At 21.7% G+C, this 13,093-nt stretch overlaps 2 protein-coding genes across 2 annotated transcripts; both read left to right on the top strand.

Annotated features, from left to right (window-relative positions):
* Positions 1–1,980: 1,980 nt before the first annotated feature.
* Positions 1,981–3,299, top strand: PGO_001805 (variable surface protein; the record flags this gene model as incomplete). Its single annotated transcript, XM_028691013.1, has 3 exons — positions 1,981–2,010; positions 2,151–3,008; positions 3,135–3,299. 3 exons carry the CDS (start codon positions 1,981–1,983, stop codon positions 3,297–3,299), a joined length of 1,053 nt encoding a protein of 350 aa, XP_028546814.1.
* An 8,112-nt stretch (positions 3,300–11,411) lies between these two features.
* On the top strand, positions 11,412–13,065 carry PGO_001800 (variable surface protein; the record flags this gene model as incomplete). Its single annotated transcript, XM_028691012.1, has 3 exons — positions 11,412–11,438; positions 11,508–12,644; positions 12,892–13,065. The coding sequence occupies 3 exons, from the start codon at positions 11,412–11,414 to the stop codon at positions 13,063–13,065; spliced, it is 1,338 nt and encodes a 445-aa protein (XP_028546813.1).
* Positions 13,066–13,093: the final 28 nt, after the last annotated feature.

Here is a 13,093-nt window from a genome sequence, read left to right as displayed (position 1 = left end):
TATCATCCATATGAGACTTATAGTTTTAAATAAAACAAAATAATATTCATAACAAACCAAATGTGATATAGTAAATCAATTTATTTATAATGTATAAAAAATGAAAATTTATTTTCTTGTTTCATACATAATTTTATTACGTTACATTTATATGTTCATAATTAACACACCTTTCTTGATTATATATTATCGAAATAAAATAATATCATAGATAATTCCTTTTACACATGTATTATTTATTCTGTTATAGTTATTTAATATGAATAAGAATAAGTGTCATATATAAATAGTTATAGGTGTTATATGTTAAAGAATTTACATCATAATATGATAATTTATATCTCTGTAAAATTTCAGGTTATAATAAATTCGCAATTATTTTTTTATTATAATATGTAAAGAGTTATTTCTATATATTTTATAATTTTAAAAAAAATAATATTTATATAGCATCAACACAAGGATAATTTTAGAAACTATTTATTGCTGAATATGAATAGTATGCACATTATATCCTAAAATAATGGAAGAACTAAATCTATGTTATACTTAACTAATATAATCTTTATGTGATAACAAAGTAAGAATCATTACAGCTTTGTCTTATTGATTACTTTTGATTTTATTTAATATTTAATACTAAATAAATTATAGTTTCTAAAAAAAGCATATTTTTATAAATAGTAAGAAAATTTTAAATTAAAGTAATATTATTTTTCATCTTAACAATTTTTTTGCTTATTCATATTTTATGCCAATTCTGATTAATAAAATATATAACAAAATTATATGAGTAAATTTAAAAATATGTGCATTATATTGTAAAAGGAATATGAAATAAAAATTTTCATACACATATCACTATATAATATGTAATGTAAATTGAAAAAAATAATTTTTTTTCTTAGTATATTTAATTTTTCCAAATTTTGTAAGGATATTTTTAACTGAAATAATTTACTGTAAAAAAAAAAAATATAATGAACGCTTTATAATATAGCAAAATATTACTTATAAATGAGCCCATAAAAACGAAATAAATAAATTTTTTATATAGTAAAATTAATATTTAATATCAATAAAACATCATTTATTAGTCGCATTACATGGATGGTTTAAAATTAAAATAATTTAATTATAAAATCATCATACAAGTAATATATATAGTTGTTGAACATAGAATTATATGTATATGTGCTAATATTATTAATTCTGCATATATATAATATGCTTATGTAGTAAATAAACTGTGATCAATATAGATAAGTAAGATTATTATGTTATAATTATTATATATCATATATTCACATAATATGGAATATAATGCTATATCATTTCAACATAATATATTCAATATTATAGATATATAATTTAGACTATTTACTATAAGGAAGTATAATAAGAGTTGATTCATTTATAGTTATGCTTAAAAAATCATTAAAAAATAAGCATTGTGTTTTTTGTATATAATTCCTAAGAATAAATCATTCAACACTAAGTGATATATGCAATCGTCATATAACTATGTCTATTTATATATATTTCATATAACAAAAAATATATTCATATAAATGATCATTTTACAATATAATTATTGATTATATAAATTTATATTTTTTATTTATAATTGATGATGACACTTTCTTTTATAAAATTATATATACAAAACTGTATAAAGAAAGTATAAATGATCGTTTAATATATGCATATTACTTCAACATTATAAAACAGTGTTTCATATTATCTATTTACATGAAAATATATTCCTATATATCAGCATATATAATATCATCCACATTTAACTAATATTTGTATTAAATAAAAAATATATATTTAAATAAATTTCACAAATTTATATAAATTATAACATTTAATATATATTGTTTCAATATTATATATTATAATATTTTTAATGCATATAAATTGATTAGAAAGAAATAAATAATAGTTATGTATTTTGATTAACATATATAGGAGAATATGTTTGACGACATAAATGCGAAAAAAGAGGTATGTTTAATACTACTAGAGTTATATTTTAATTCGTATAATTTAAAAAATATATTTATATCATTGAAAAATAAGCGAGATATATTTTTTAAAGAAAAAATAATATATATATTTATATATATTTTTACATTCATTCCTAGTTTGTTTTTACTGGTATATTTCCGGAATGCAGAAATAATTATATTACTATTACACAGAACAGACCACAGGAACCATCTTATACTCAATATTCAAAAATGTGCAATTATTTTCATAATAATATATATCCTAAAGTACATCGTCCCCAGGAATTTCAAGAAAAATTTTGTATACCACTAGGTTCTTATTTAAATTATATAAATAATGAAAAATACAAACAAAATTCAAACTTTAATATTAAAGCAAACTGTGCATATTTCTATTACAAACTAAAAGATCTAGTGGAAAAATATAAAGGTAATTGCAATAATACAAAAAATTGTTACGATATTTTAAGGCAAGGGAAAAGAGGTGCATCTGCAATAAATGTTCCGGAGATATGTAAGGATGATGTTCATAGGATGAATGTTATTGAAGAAAATTTATATCATGTATTTCATTATTTGGATGTACTATATGTTACTATTGATGCATTAAAGAAAAATACCATTGTATGTAAAAGAAGCAGTCAACAATTCAAAAAAGATATTGAAAGATTAAAAAACTGTGAATTTAGAGGTAACTCAAGTTTTATAAACGTAATTGAAAAAGTTGAAAATGAATATAACACATTATGTCCTAATTATGTTATACCTAAAAGTATACAACATTCATATAAGGAGCCATTAACAGAAGACATAAAACAAGGACCAAGTGAAAGTGCGATAAACCAAGAAAAAAAAAAGATAAGTATAAGCGCAATGTCCCAACCAAACAAAGAGACGAGCTCAAGTACAATGCACGAGACATTGACAAGCACAGGTACAGGAGTAGTTGTTTTTCCATTTATAATATTAACAATTGTATTCGTTCTTTTTAAAGTTATATATAAATTAAATTTATTAAATTCATGTTGATTCAAATATTAAAATATATATTCGTATGATAAAAACATTTCATTTAAATATTTTATATATAATCATAGAACAATATTTCTTTATTATCAGTACACTCCCTATGGTGCATTTCTAAAACTACGTTTAATGGCATTAAGGCGCATGATAAAAAAAAAAAATAATAATCATAATGACTTAATGAAGCCTTTTGAAAAGACATACAAAAATTCAATAGATAGGAAGTATCAAGTAACATATTCCTCAGAGAATTATTAGTAATAAATATTCAGAATAATAAGTGATACAATGTAGTTTAATCAATAGTTAAAAAATATTAGGAAGCTATGTAGAATTAAAGAAAGTCATAATTATATAAACATATATATTCTAATCAAGTAATGAATGAATAAATATAATAGAATATTATTGTAATTTAAAATAATGGATAAAATATCAATTCGAAAATGTCACTGCATAATGTGCAATTTATAATGATATTATAAAAATATACGGAAAGTTGATGTTATATAAAACTTAAATGTATGCTATAATATAACAAAATAATATGCTTACAAAAAAACATAATCATGATTAGTATATTAATACATACAAAAAGAAACTTTTGTGAAATGTAAAATTACCTTATACCCAATTAAATCACGAATGTTATATAACTATATAATAAAATAAATACATTGTTACACAACCATTAATATAAAATAATATAGTAAAAAAATGATGAATACTCAATTGGATAAAAATAAACCGTACAATAACTGTGCATTAAAAAACGTATTTAATATTATAAATAAAATAAATATTAATAAACACCAAATTCTTTTATTTAAACTTCATTTAAGTATAAACATATTAATTTAAATAATATGAATTCATCCATGCTTTGTATATTACTATTATAGATGATGTACCTCTGAGTTATGCGCATAAGGAAGTGTAATGGAATATAATTATAAAAATAATTACAAAATGTTCACATAAAATACATATATTAAATTATTCATATAAAAGCTTTTATAGAGTGAACTGTAGACATAAAAAATATATATGATTATATTCGCCCTTAAAAAATGTTACAAAAAATATATATATTCGAATTTTATATATACTGGATCTTCATAAATATATTTCATATTATATTATTTATAATACGATATATGTTTTTTCAAAATATACAACTATAAGGAAGCTGTTTCTGTGTGTACATATAATACTTGTCTACATTCATATGATATGGATGTATTAAATTCTATAAATTGAAAGTATAAATATACTTCAAAGTAAAAATTAGTAAAATACGTAAAAACTAGGGTTAACTTGTAATAATATGGATAATGTAAAAATATCCGATTAATAAACTTAAACGATAAATAATATATAAATATTCTTGTTTAAGAACGCAGTATACCAGAAAATATATATATATATATATAATGGGGTTATTATTTGTTTTATAACAATACCAGTGTTTTACATTTATACATTTCTAATATAAATAAATTTTGATACTAAAATACAAAGTTCAACAAAAAAAAATGATTTAGTGTAATTTACATAAAATAATTAAGTGTACGTTTTGCTAATTTTCTTTTTTTTTGTCAATACATTCATACATTTTTCACCTGAATTCATAAATATGTACATTTTTTGTATTTATTTAATCACTGTGTTTCATAATAATTTTATTTAAATTCTTTACACATAATTTTGCTTCTCACTTTGTACATACTTTTGTAATGAGTGTAAATAATATTAGTCATACAGGAATAATAGAATTTCATATATTTCTTTCATTTCTTATGTATTCTTTATATTTTTCTTGTTATAAATATTTGAATTTTTGTTTTTTCATATTTTATGTATATACATAAACATTTAAAATGGAAAATTACACTTGAATAATATGTTGCTTATACACATTCTTTTAATAAAAATCACTGCAACTATTCTTTTTTTAATTTATTATAGACAAAAAAGTTTTCAGGGTTATATATAAATAATAAGTAATTTAATTTAATCTTATTCTAGCGTTTTTAAATAATGATTCCTTAAGTGTATTGAAAATCCTTAAGGAGATAATATCGTATCAATATATTATATATATATAACTTATGTTTTACTTATATGAAAGAGAGCTACTGTATAAATATTTTCTTAAAAAACACATTTATTCCCAAAATAATTATAATATTGCTACATATTCTTATTCATGATGATTTTATCTATTACGCTTTAATTTAATGTTACATGTGTTTTACGCACATAATTTATTTGTATCTTAAAAAAATATAAATAATAAATATATAACTTTATAAAATAATCCTCAATTTTTATACATAAATATAATAATAATTATAAGGCTTCAGCGTTAATGGTTATTATTTAGGATATTTCCTTTAGCTATTGTTTTATTGCAGTGTACATTATATCATTGATATCTGATAACATGATTCATTCTGTTATAAATTATTTATATTATATTCCTCTACATATTATGCAAGAGTGAATTATCATATAAAAGTTAAAGTATAACTTTGCCTTAATGTGTATTAATGTTATGATTGAATATGCACAGGCTTTTATAATTAAATTAGAAATATAATTATAATATAAATATTATAATCTGTTAAATTTAGATAATATCACAAAAATTCAAATTTAAGATTAATATATAAAACGGAATTATGAGTTATATATAATTTATAAACTCCTTTACATTTTTTTATATTCCGTAATGCCTTTAGTTAATACACGTATAATCATATTGGCTTAAAATTTTAATTTTATAATATAATGAATTTACTATGTCACATATTTGAAGATTTATATTAAAAGCTATCTTTTATTTAAGAAATATATTTATTTATCCTTCAGGATCATTATTCCAGTTAAAATTGTTCATGAACTCATAATTAAGTGAGAATGACTATTATAAAATGTAACTATACATAAATTATATATATTTCATAGAAAGCATCTGTCAGCTAATATATTAAAAGCCATATATATTATAATATAAGTATTATATCACGTGAATATATTTATTCATTTACATGAGCAATATATCACCTATAATGCATGCACAATGTACATTGTTTAAGTTATTATAAAAAATAATACAAATACATATATATTTAAATAATTTAAGAAACATCACATAAAATTGATATATCAAAAAAATATAGTTCTTATATATTATAAAATGGTTATAATATGTTGACATCTGTAATTAAATTAATATAATTATTACATCATAGTAAAAAAACTATGATATGAGTGCATAAGGAATAAATTAGTATCTTTTTACATATATGTGTAGAAAAATATATAATAGTTTTATCTGAATTAAATGATGTCTATTTAAGTAAAATGTTATATATGAATCATAAATGATAGTGTAAATAATGATTTAATAATATATAGCCCAAAATCCTAATTATATGTATAGAAATCACAATTTACTACCAGACTCGTTATGATAAGGATAAAAATATATATTAATTATGTTATTATAGTGCCAAAATATTAATTTATTAAAACCTATATTTCATTGTATTTCCTATTTCGTTTCATATTAAGCAGGGTTTGCATAAATCTACTAGTGTATATATTTATATAAAACCCTTAAATAATACAGTATTCAGTGTGTGGTTATAGAAAACTGTTTCTATATGAAAATATACCAAATAATATTATTTTATGTGTTGATACATGATTTCGCATTTTTACTCATATAATGATAATATATCTTCTAATATTCCTTTTTGATTTTTGTTTAATTTTTCTCTTTTTAGCCCCATTTTATGCAAAACATATCTAGATATATTAGACTAATATATAATAAGAGAGGAATATAATACTTTAATAAAGATATAAGACACACAAATAAATTATGAATACTAAATAAAAAATACTTATATATTAAATTATAATTTATATTTACATGAAAGTAAAGCTGTAATAATATAATTGTTCCCAATATGTAAGAAACTTTGATAATAATAATATATACTTAATGCTTCATAAGATATTTCTATAATAATAAAAAAAGAATTAATTCGAGTAGTAGAAGAATCCTGAACAGCTTCATAAAACGCAGATGGAATGCTAATTTTATTTTGTATAATGGAAGCTTTGTGTTCTACAATTCACATACCTTTAACTTTTTGTCATTCGCCTATATTTAATCTCTCGAATGAGGACATTAAAATGTTGTGTAAAACACTTTGATCATATGCTTTACGCTTCGTGAAATGAGGCTCTAATATGATTTAATATTTTCATAATAAGCACGAGCTTTATGTCCTTCATAACACTTCAGTTAAATAGATTTAACATTGGTAACACAATTTAAATACATTTCACAACTGTTTTATCTCAATTATTCCTCATTATTATATTTATAATTTTCAATATTATGAAGTAAATCTTTCTCATTTTTGCATTGAACCAGCTTACATGACTCATAACGTTCACAAGGCACAAAATAGAATATTCTACTATAAAAAACAACTACTTAGTCAAAAAAATTTTCACTAAAATATCTAATTTTTATATATTTTGCATTATATTGTTATCCACTATTTGTTCAAAGAATCAGCATGTAATGTTTTACATATCTTTTTTCGCTTATTGTCCATTTTAACAAATAATAATTGTAAAATTTTTGCAGTTATTTTATAAAAGTTTTTGTTTTCATTTTTAGTGTTTTCTAAATAGTTACAGATTTTTGTATTATACTTCATAATTTTAGTTTTATTAAATTCTTTATGTTTTTTATATGTAGATATAATTGGAAAATTTTCATTCTATTAATTTATCAGGAAATAAAAATAGTGTTGAATTAGTGTTGGAACACTTAAAAAATAATGTCACTCACTCCTTTTATAATTATTTAAAATATAAATAAAACTGTCTGTTTATATATTAAAAATATAAATACACTTAGTTCATCTTATTTAAACTTGACTTCCTATTTTAATATGTAATAACTACGTCAAATAAAGATCTTCCTATGTTGACTAATGATTAACAATAGCGTATAACCTCCTGATATATTATGCATCACTATAAATTAATTATTAAAAACAAACTATTTCTTATGAGCATAATTTTTTTTTTAATTAATAAAAGTTCCTTCATTGTTATGTTTCCATTGTATGTTTTTTGAGATATTATCTATAAGAAAATCATGTTGTAATTATAACAAGTACATTTAAATAAGGTAAATGTATCTTTATTCTGCACTAAAAACGGTAGTTCTTTTTGTTATATTATTGTAGTTTTTTCAAGATTTATTTATGTACATTATTTATTATTTTTACATTTTTAATAATTTACAGATTAATAATTCATAATATCAATAAAGACGAGTGATATAAAATTATAAGTATAAATTCGATAATTTAATCTCATTTAATGTATAAAAATTGTCTAGTATATTCATAATGTTGTAAATTAGATGTCTCTGATATTCCACATCTCTATATTTCTCAATAAAGTTTCGAATTTAGATATACCAGAAATTAGTTACACCAGAAAAAATTTTTTCTTAATACATTAATTTTTAAAATCTCAAAAATAAACTTTTATGGTGTAATATTGCTTTGTTCAGATAAAATAAACGTTTGAGATTAATGATTTGAAAAAAAAAATTATATTTTGCTTGTTTAAATAGTCTAAAAAAATGAATGTAAAGGATCTTATTCAATAAAATGTACCTTGAAACCAAAATAACACAAAGTTTTATAATGTTGAACATATTAAAAGGAAATCAATTTGCACCATTTATATGAGTGCATCGTTAAACTGAATTTTACCAAATATTTCATTTATTTCTTATTTTAATAATCACCAAAACGGTAAATATATTTTTTTTAAAAAAATATAAAATTTTTGCAGATATTTTATTAAAAACGTATAAATTAATAGTGTGCAATTCTTGTGTTTATTAAATAATAAGCATAAAATGATAGAGCTTTTTAAGTGTTTTAGCATCAAGAGGTATGTAACATAAGTTATAATTCAAGAAACATTTTCGAAATAAATTAGGGGCATAAAGAATGCTTACATTAAATGGAGTGTTTTTTTCATTAATTATATACAAATAAGCTGAGCCCTAATCAAATGTCAATTGTTTTTGTTGCGTACATAATGTAAAAAATATTCGTATTGTACATATAAGCATAAGAAAGTGCCCTCACTCTCTAGGTGCTATATGTGATGCAACTATTTCATAGCATACATGTTATTGTGTATTCATTTGTCTTTTTATAGTAATTATACCGCGCATTGCTTGATTCTTTTTCATCATCCCCTAATAACATATCCATTATGATAATACTAGTATAAGACTTAAATGATACATGTAAATTTATCACAATGATTGCAAATATATATTTGAATTTATATATTACAGAAAAAGGGCATTTTTTCAACATACCTTTCTCATAACACATTAGGAAGATTTCGCATGACCAAATTTTTTTTCAAAATTGTCCAAGAAAAATGGATTATAATAATTAATGTTTTTGCAAAGCTACAGCAGAATTCATAATATTTTTTTTGACATTGTGAGATGTACGAAAAGAAATTTAGACAATTTTTTTAAACTTTTAATTGCGATACAAAGAAAATGAAACATCATTATGTTTCATATTATAGGAAAATAAAATTAACTTGCTTATAATAAAATAATTTATTTAAAATGTGTAATATATTTAAAATGATAATATATCTACTCTAAGTTAAAAGGAGAAAGAAAGCATAAAAGAATTGTGTATAAAAAGACAATAGCATTTTAAAATAAATAAATACATATATTTAACAATTGTAGCATAAAAAATGCTTAAGCAAACATTTAAGAAATTAATGAATTTGTTTTTTGCATTAAGGGGGACGAACATGATACTTTAAAATTAACGGACACACATAACAGATATAAAAGTACTGTATATACAGCTTCATATATGTAATGAATGTATTTAAAAAATAAAATAGTAAAATATGAATCAAATACTACATTTAAATGAAGAAGAACCAGGACTAAACATTTCATGAGTTATTTTTTCTAAACGCATTTAACATATTTTACATAAAATAATAACATTATTTTGAAAGAGTTATTATATATAAAGATCCCATAGTAGAAAATATAGAAAGAAACAGAACATTTAATATCGTTATTAACAATGCAACCCAAGAAAGAGTAACAAAATTAATGTATTAAAATAATATGTAATTTTACAAATATAAATACTGAACAACACAAATTAAATCACTTTATAACCATATAATATGTTGACATTTGTAAACATTTTAGATTTTTATAATCATGATATATTAATACTTTATTCCAGTTAATAAAAAGACCATGAAATAATGTTAATTTGAAAGGACCTATGTACAGTAACTTACAAGTGAAAGCATTAAAGAATCATATTTTTATAGAGAACAAAAAAATTAGATTTTTAATTAAATTTAAATATATACTTGTAATTATACTTTGCTCATATATTTTATATATATATTCTAAATATATTTATTCTTCTAAAAAATATACATATGTAACAGAAACATAAATAGTTTATTTTTGAGCAATACTGAATATAATTTGAATTAATAGTTATATAGACATTTTAAGTATAAGTCGTTTTTAAAATAATAAAACAAGTGAATCAGAAAATGATGTATAACATTCTTTTCCTTTATATGCAACACTATAGGATCCAATATATATAAGCATATTAATAACTAAAAAGAAGCACTCAGCGTTTTATTTGACACCAAAATATATACTCACGTCTTTTTACTAACAACATTGATGATAAGAAATCAATTACACCATAAAGGAAAACTGGAGTTACAGTGACATATGTAGGTATATTAATTATATATGTTGTTTTACTACGAATATAAAAGGAGAATGCACATATATATATTTATATATGTGTAACAATTTCCAGAACAAGTATTATATAATTTTGTAGTATCATTTATATGAAACATTTCTGGATCCATTATTTCATTTGTCTGCAGGCCTTTTATATAAACACGTTATATTTCTTTATGTTTTATCATCAGTTTATGTCTAAGCCTATTTGTGCATATTGACACGTATATTAATTTAATAAATAAAAATGTTATAATTTTATTGAAAATATATTTGCAAATACAATTTATTTAAAGCTATAGTTAATAAATAACTATATGTGCAAGTGTTGTTATTGCAATGGTTGAGATTTTTACTGTTTATACGCTATAATTATACGATAATACACATTAATTTATAATATTCTTGAGTGTTACTATTTGTACTCACCTAAATATAATAGTATATTATTATCACACAAAAGTACTAAGCTTCATTTTATGAATATGATTAGTTGTTTATATAATGTACGCTCCCGAATTATTCATTTAAACAAAGAACAGGGAAGGAAAATTATAATAAAAAATAATAGATAGAAAATGACTCATATAACTGTTAGTGTCGTTAGGGATAATCAGACTAAGCAGGAAGAGTGCATGGACAATAATTTTAAATATTCTAATGAATTTAGTAATAAAATTCCTAATTTTGATAAAAACACATGTACAGATTTGTGCAAAAAATGCTATGAATTAAATATATATATATTAAAAATATATTATGATTTAAAAGAATGCACAGATAATTATTTTTATTCCTTCTATGGAGGAAAAATAGAGGATTTGATTAAAAAATGTTCGAATGCATCAAAATTTAATAAGGATATAGTATCTTATGATGAAAATGTTAATAAATTAGTATTAGAGACAAGTGAATGCTATAAAAGATGTAAAACAGAAATAGAAGAGGAAAAAGAAGTTAAATCACAATTATTATCCCATGTAGAATCCTCTAAAACCATAATATCAGAAAAAAAATATGCCCAAGAAAAACATGAAGAGCAATTACAGGATAATGTATCAGATAAAGAAGGAATAGCTTCTGAGAATAAACAGGACCTCCAGGTTTCAGGTGGTTCTGTTCAAAGTGAAGATGATGCGTATGAAACAACAGATAAATATACGTCTAGTAAATCTGTGTATGAAGTGGGGTTGACACAAGACATATCAAATATAGAATTGGATACGCAAGAAACATCTTCTTCTGTTCAAAATATCCCCGAAAGGGAATCACTTCAGGATGTCATTCTTCCAAAAGAAGGTGCACAAACATCTGAACTTAGATCAAATAGTAACACTGTAGAAGATTCTCATGAAGACACGGGTAACGTTTCTGATGCTAGCGTAGATACTAACACTGCAGACGTCGATAATCAAAACACTGATATAGGTTCTAGTAATACAACTCCTATGGATGAAGTATCTAGTGGCGTAACTTATGATGCTGAATATTCTAGTAGTAGATCTATTTGTGGTGAGGACACTTGTAGTGGAATTAACAGGAGTAAATCCATGAGTAGTAACACTGGTAATGATGTATATGATTTTAGTGAAATTGGTGATAGTAGAAAATTTTGTAATGATGAATTAAGTAATGAGAAACTTGTCACTGTAGTTCCTTATGAAGCTCAATCAAATAAAGTACAATTATGTAATGATCAGCAGGTTCAGTTAGTTAGCTTTTTTCCAGGATCTGAACTATCGAAGAAAAGTTAGTCAATTTCTAAATGAGATGATTATTCATAACTAGGTGTTCAAAAAAAATCCTTCACGTCCAATGATATTATCTCATCAAGGACATACATTTAAATAAATAAATTTATGTACTTTCCGCATATCACTTCATATAAGTGTAATATCTAATGGAATTTCAGGAGCACATAATAGCGATGATTCTATTGGAATAATTACATTAGAAGAGACACAGGATATTATCATAAATAAAGCAACAGAAAGTATAAGTAACACAGAATATGGTATTATACTAGAAGAACCTAAAGGAAATAATGGAATATTGTATAAAAAATATACCTTAATGGTTTTAATACCTTTGGCAATTATTCTCTTATTGGGACTTCTTGTAAAGGTAAACTAAAAATTATTTCTATTAAAATTTGTTTATG

Source organism: Plasmodium gonderi (assembly GCF_002157705.1).
Source record: "Plasmodium gonderi DNA, contig: Pgo-contig_197, whole genome shotgun sequence".
NCBI classification, from domain to species: Eukaryota; Apicomplexa; class Aconoidasida; order Haemosporida; family Plasmodiidae; genus Plasmodium; species Plasmodium gonderi.
The sequence above is the reverse complement of the archived record's forward strand: the minus strand, read 5'-3'. Positions and strand labels throughout refer to the sequence as shown.